Source organism: Chinchilla lanigera, unplaced genomic scaffold, assembly GCF_000276665.1.
Source record: "Chinchilla lanigera isolate Chin_1 unplaced genomic scaffold, ChiLan1.0 scaffold00041, whole genome shotgun sequence".
Lineage (NCBI taxonomy): Eukaryota > Metazoa > Chordata > Mammalia > Rodentia > Chinchillidae > Chinchilla > Chinchilla lanigera.
Window position 1 is genome coordinate 4,103,941 of NW_004955442.1, and position 6,698 is coordinate 4,110,638.

The window sequence follows — 6,698 nt, forward strand, 5'->3', positions numbered from 1 at the left end:
AAAAAAAAAAAAAAAAAAACATAACCCAGCAAGCTAGACTGGACAGGGAGTGCTGTTGAGGGAGGAATTACAAGCTCAGCTCCTGGTCCATCTGGAACACCAGGTGCAGGGGTCCAGGAGAAGGAGGGAGGTGAGGACTTTGAGTGCTTCCCTTTGACACAGAGATGGAAGGTGAAGCTTCCTAGGAGGATTGAGCAAGTGAAAAACGAAAGCAAGTGTTCTCTGAGAGCCTTTGGTTCTTATTCCTAACATACTCAGTAATGACATTATTCATATGAATACTGATATTAGTCACTAAGCATTTGCCAAGAGTTAGGGACTATGCCAAGCAAACGCATATATTAACCCCACTTACTGTTCACAATCATCCTTTGATTCAGGCACTTTTCCCTCTTTTTACAGAGGGAGTAACTAAAACTTGGAGAGATTAAGCAACATTCCTAAAGTCACACAGCTGCAAAGGACAGAGCTGGGTTCATTAATCATTTAACTTCTATATTTACTTATCATTGTGTTTGCCTTAGCTTTTGGCCATTAACAAAGCTCTTTTCTTACAATCTGAATTATTCTGCAGTCTCCAATATGTCTTTCTCAAAAATATGTTTAGGAAAATTCTCAGTTAAATACAATGTGAAAAAGGGGGAGTGGGTACAAAACCTTATTCAGTTAAACTTCAATTGTTTATGTTTAAGTAAACTACAGTAAATTTTCAGGAGTCAGGCTATGGTGTTTATGAACGTCATATCATCCACAGATTAGACCTTTTAAGTCACTTTAGTTTTGGCTTGGCTTAGCTCGGCTTGGCTTTTGAGGTAAGGTCTAGCTATGTTGCCCAGGCTAGTCCCAAACTCCTAGACTCAAGTGATTTTCCTGCCTCAGCCTCCCATGTTCCGGTGTAACAGGAGCACACCACAACCAACATTTGGGTTACAAACTGATGGGCATATCCTGACAGAATCTCATAAAAATGTTATTAATAAGAATAAAAACCTGTGAACAAATGAGTAATATTTGGTAATAAATCTTGGCCCCGTGTCCTCCATAAAGATTTTCTTAATCATCATCATCAGGTTACAAGATGCATAAACCCATTCAGATTGGCAAAGACTATTTCAAGGATCCAAGAATATTTCACAAGGTTTAGGAACAGAACGATCAACTGGATCTCGGTTACTGGAAGTCTTCAAAACCTCAGGCAGCCACTCCACTCGGCTCTGTGGAACTTTCCTCCCTCTTCTTTTTTCCCCTAAGCATCTGTATCCACTTTGTTCCTTCTGAATATCCAGGCTGATGTCATAAAATGGCCTCTTCTGATTTCATCAATTTCCAGTTTCAGTGCCACCAACTAAATTCTGGAAACAATGAGTCTGATTGCCCCACCTCATGTGAGTTTTCCATGTATAGTCTGTTCCTCATCTCGTACAAAGCCACAAGGACCTGCTTTTTTGGACTGGAAAAAATTCTAAGAGAAATGGGGTAAAGGAAGAATCATTCACCCTCAAATTTGACTTCATACTGAGACTCAAATTGCCAAACTTTTGCAAGGCTTCAGCCTCCATCACAACATCCTGTGATGCCTCTTTTCTCTCTCCTTCCTCAAGGCTTTCCTCAACACATTTGCTCCATAGTTCACACATAACTCTTGACTGAAGCCTTGAATCACAAATGGTCATGCTCAGGACAGTATCTAGTGGGAACTCAATAGGTGGATAAAATATCTGCCTAGCTGAGGCTCTCTCACAGTGGAAGATACTGAAAGGTTTTAGTTGAGTGACAATATCTTTTGCCTGGGAGCATAATTTGTCATAGCTAAATCTTGGAAACAACCCAAATGCCCATCAACTAAGGAATGGATAAAAAAAGATGTGGTATTTTTATACAATACAGTATTACTCAGCTATAAAGAAAGATAAACTCAAGGCTTTTATAGGTAAACGGATGCAACTAGAGACCATACTCGAAAGTGAAATAAATCAAACTCACATGTGTAAACATTGTATTGTCTCCCTGGTGTAAGAAACTAAAAGAGTAAATAAAATCGGAGAGGTACAATAGACATTGTGAAAGGGAAAGAAACTGCTCAAAAAGAAAGAACAACTGGGATGGGGGAAAGGAGAAAAAAAAGAAAAAAGGAAGGGAAATATATATATTATATATGATAGCTAAGATAATTGTACAACTAGTTTCTATTGGTTTATTGAAAGGAACAGTTAATGCTTAATTGTTTGATCAGTTTTGCATGCCTATATCTTTTGTAATCTGAACCACTACTTTGAAGATAACAATATGCAATATAACAACCATTGTTAATTTCCTATCATCTTGTTTTGAAATTCTGTATTATTTTTATTGTTTTCTTTATTCTGTTTAAAATAAAAGTAAATAAATAAATATCTTTTGCCTAGGAACTGGTTATATGTAGGCCATACTCCTTCACAGGAGGAGCTTCTTCCTGCTGATTCTGCCTATCTTTCTTCTTCATCATGGCCTGCTATCTTTAGCCTTCAGTGAGGATTTTTTATTATATTTCCTTACTCAGTATTCAGCCCTTGAGCTCTGCCATAGGCATTAATAGCTATACCCATAAAATATAAAACCCACTAATACCCATGTCACAGACTAACTGGTTGCCTTGATATTTTCTCCACAACACATCACCTTTAAACTCTGCTGCTCACGGGGCAAATAAAATGCATCCAAATCCTCTGGTGTTGGGAGCCACTGAAGCTGGAAAATAATTACACGTGCGAGATGAAGCCAACCTCAGAACACAGGAGCTCTTTGAAGTAAACAAGCCCCTCGGAGTAAACAAGCCTTTGTAACTTGTTAACTGGTTGCTGGGCAGCGAGACAAAAAAATTAACCAAACTTTCCAGAGTATAAATAAATGCTCTACTGTTTTTGGGCAGTCCTCTTGCTCATCAGGCAAGAGGTAACTCCACCTGACCCCAGCTCTTGTTTCTTGTCTTTATTTTTCTCATACCCACCGCCATTTCTCTCCAGGGTACAGCAAGGCACCAGCAAGGTTCCCTACATCTGGCGCCCAAACAGGGACCCGGTGAGAGACAATAAGTGGGCAGTGGGTATGCTCCCCCAGAGAGTACAACAGAAGGGGGGAAGCGCATTTGTGAAAGCTAGTATTCAGCACTGGTGTGCATGGTACTGGCACATCAGGTGTAAAGCATGGGGATATATGTTCTCCAGGGCTAGAAGATATACAGGCTTCTAAGAAGCCAATAAAGAAAGGGATATTGAAGCGCAAGTAGAGCCTCAAGACTCCCAGGGGTATAGGTCTGGAGAAGTGTTTGTTGCATGTTTAACTCCTATATTTAACTTTCCGGGTGTTGATTTGGAGGGGTTTTGTAACCATAAGGGATTTGGCTCAGAACCCTATGTTAAAATCAAGTCCAGAGCCTAAGCGGAACATGGAGGGTGGAAAAATGGCTCTGCCGATAGAGCCTGAGCCCTCTAGCCTGGTTCAATTTAAGAAGGAAGGAGTGTGGTGGACAAAAGGGGCTTTTCACCACCAGAGAGGTGTTTTCCTGTGAACTCTATCGCACAACACTCAGTGGAATTGACTGAGCCACAGGCAGCAATCTCAACCTTTTCAGCTCAGAGAAATTTTGCTGCATCACAGATTGGAACTTCCGCCTCTCAGACAGTAGAGCCATTTTCTCTGTCTCCCTTGCAATTAGCATTAAAAAAAGCCAGATGGGCAGGGGAGCCCACGGAGGGTTTTCAGCATATCTACCCTGTTATTGACATTGAAGGCCCTGAAAATGCAGGACAAGTTATACGTCGTTATGCTGCTATACCTTTTAAAACCTTAAAAGACTTAAAACAAGCGGTTGCTACTTACAGCCCTAGTGCTCCCTTTACCTTGAGTTTTTTGGAAATTCTAGGACAACAGATTCTGGCCCTAAATGACTGGAAAGAAATAGCTAAAGCATGTTTAAGTCCAGGAGACTATTCGACGTGGAAAGGAAACTTCCTTGAGTATTGCACTGACCAGGCTGCTAGGAATGCTATTCACAACATAGCCATTACAAAAGATATGCTAATTGGGGAAGGTGCCTTTGCTACCACAGACAATCAACTGAACTTGGAACTGCCAGCATATGAACAAACCAAGATGGCTGCCATGAGGGCTTGGAGGCAACTTCTTTCTAAGGGAGAGGCAGCTCTCAATTTGGCTTCTATTCATCAGGGCCCTGAGGAAACTTTTCAAAATTTTGTCACACGCTTATTGCAGGCTAGTGCGAGGATTATAAATAACACAGAAGCTAGCAAACCAATAGTTCAGCAACTAGCCTTTGAAAATGCAAATAAAAGGTGCAAAGAGGCTTTAAGAGCCCACAAAAGGTGGGCTACACTGCTGAGTGTGATTCAGATCTGTACAGATATTGGACCCTCATATGTACAGGGGGCTACTTTGGCAGCAGCTGATACTCAGGTTATTCATCCACAGCCTGGAAGAAAGGGTAAAAACAAGACCATTTGTTTTCATTGTGGAAATAAGGGGCACCTTGTCCGGAATTGCCCTACTACACCTATGAGGGCAGCACAGCCATTATCTGTAACTAAACCTTGCAGTCTTTGTACTAAATGTCATCGAGGTTATCACTGGAATAATCAGTGTCAATCTAGAACTGCTAGGAAAAGTTGGCTGTTTCTGGGAAACCCCCATTGGAGATGGCCTCAGCCCCATCAAATAATGGGGGCCGCCCAGATGGCTGCAGAGGGGGATGAGGTGCTGGACACATTCAGGTACCCGGCCTGCGCTCCCTCTTTCTCTTCCCCTACACGCAGGAAGCCAAGGGCTCCAATGGTTGGCCGCTCTGCAGTGGGGAACACCCTCCTGCCTCGGTTCTCCTCCGCCAAGCTCCTGTAGTACATGAGCCCAGGCTTCAGGCCAGGCCCCTGCAGGCGCAGCTGCCGTGATGTGGGGGTGCAAGTGAACCAGCGATGCTACACATCGGTACAGTGCATGCTGGGGCGGCAGACGCCTCTGGGCCCAGGACCCAGGAGTCCCAGCTGCCCCTGTGTGCTTCCCACACTTCTTCTCTGTGCTCGCCCATGCATTTCACCTGCCTCATGGGCTGCCTGGAGGAGGCCCCGGCCAGCACGCAGGGCCCTGTGGCACCAGAGGAGAATGAGGGAGCAGCAAGGAAGACATCCCCACCACCAAGGACTGGGCTGGAGCAACAGGAGGCTCGAACTGGTGAGGCAGCCCCACAGCCTGTGCTTCAGAAGCCCAGTTGGCCCCTGGCAGCGGGGAGGGCTAGGGACTGCAGAGACACAGCCGCCACTGTGCAGGAAAAATCGCCGCGGCGTGTCCAGCCAAGCAAGGAGCACTTGCGCTTCCAGCAGAAATATGGCTGTTACCACTGTCAGGACTGCAACATCCGCTGGGAGAGTGCATTCATTTGGTGTATCCGGGGTACAAATAAGGTTTATTTTAAATAGTTTTGCAGAATGTGGGAAAAATCTTACAACGCTTACCAAGTGAAAGATATCACCTGCCAAAGTTATAAAAAACTAAATGTTCATGCCCAATATGATTTTGCCATGTGGACCCCAAGCACTCCCATCGTCAAGACCTGTGTGACAGGGGCTGGGGATTTAGCTCAGCGGCAAAAGCACCTGCCTGGCAAGCGCAAGGTCATGAGTTCAGTTCCCGGTACTGGAGAAAAAACAAAAAAAAAGACCTGTGTGACAGGTGCAGGAGCTGGCGCCTGTCCTGTGATGGCACCAGTGCTTGGAATCTGGGCAAAAATAGAGTATCCAGCGGCCAGAAGAAAAGCGGTGGCCAGCACGCACAGAGACTGGGCACATCCCCTGTGGCTACAGTGGCAGTGACCACAGAGCCGCTTGTGGGAGGTGCGCAGGCCGTGGAGCCCATTCCCAAAAATAAAGCAGGACTATTGGGGCCCTGCCAGCACCTTGCTGGACCCCAACGCGATAAAATGGATTCTACAGCCAGTTACCGCCAGAGCCTGAAGTGTCAGCGCTGCCCTGCCCAAGGCTGTGACTGGGGGCTGCTGCCTCGTAGGCAGCCATGCCCTCCTGCCTCCCTGCTCACAGCCACTCCCATTCCCCTGCCCACAGCACCCTTCCCCCAGCTCACTGCTGCTCTGCTCAGGGTGCTACAGGATGCACTGGGGTGCCAGATGGAACGGGGCACAAAGAGGCTAAGGCCTGAGGCAAGGATGGAGGAGGCCATTCAGGGAGAAGCTGGCAAAAGACTAAAGCTAGATGGGCATGGGGAGGGCAACAAGGACAGGGATGAGGAGCTAGGGAGTCACGCAGGAAACCTCGATCAAGAAACAAAGGAGGAGACAGTGGTGGAGGCTAACAAGTCAGTGTGGAAATGGAGCATAAGAAGCCTCAGACAGCCAGAGGACCTGCTGGTGATGGCTAGCCAATGCCCAGGCCCCAGGAAGGAAGGCCAGGCCCGCGCTAGCTGGTGCCACACTCTGTGGCACCGCACGTGGCAAGGGCGACAGCAGGGCCGGGAGGGTGACACAGGGGCTGACCAGAAGCTGGTTGGACATGGCAGTGACAATGGGGAGCAGGCAGCGAGGGCTGAGCCCCTCATTACCTTTGTGGCAAGATCTCTGAGGCAGAGGGGACACTCACCCTCACCCTGCTGTGGGGCTTAAAGGACCTGTTTCCTGAGCTCTATGGTTTCCTGAGCTC

The 6,698-nt window shown here is 46.2% G+C and overlaps 1 protein-coding gene across 1 annotated transcript in view; it reads left to right on the plus strand.

Moving 5' to 3' along the window:
• Nucleotides 1–1,384, plus strand: part of Acsm2b (acyl-CoA synthetase medium-chain family member 2B) — a 21,520-nt gene extending 20,136 nt beyond the window's left edge. Inside the window, exon 14 of the mRNA XM_005391129.1 lies at nucleotides 1,071–1,384. Within this exon, the coding sequence (XP_005391186.1) occupies nucleotides 1,071–1,250 (180 nt within the window). The 3' untranslated portion in view covers nucleotides 1,251–1,384. The remainder of the gene's footprint in view (nucleotides 1–1,070) is intronic.
• Nucleotides 1,385–6,698: the final 5,314 nt, after the last annotated feature.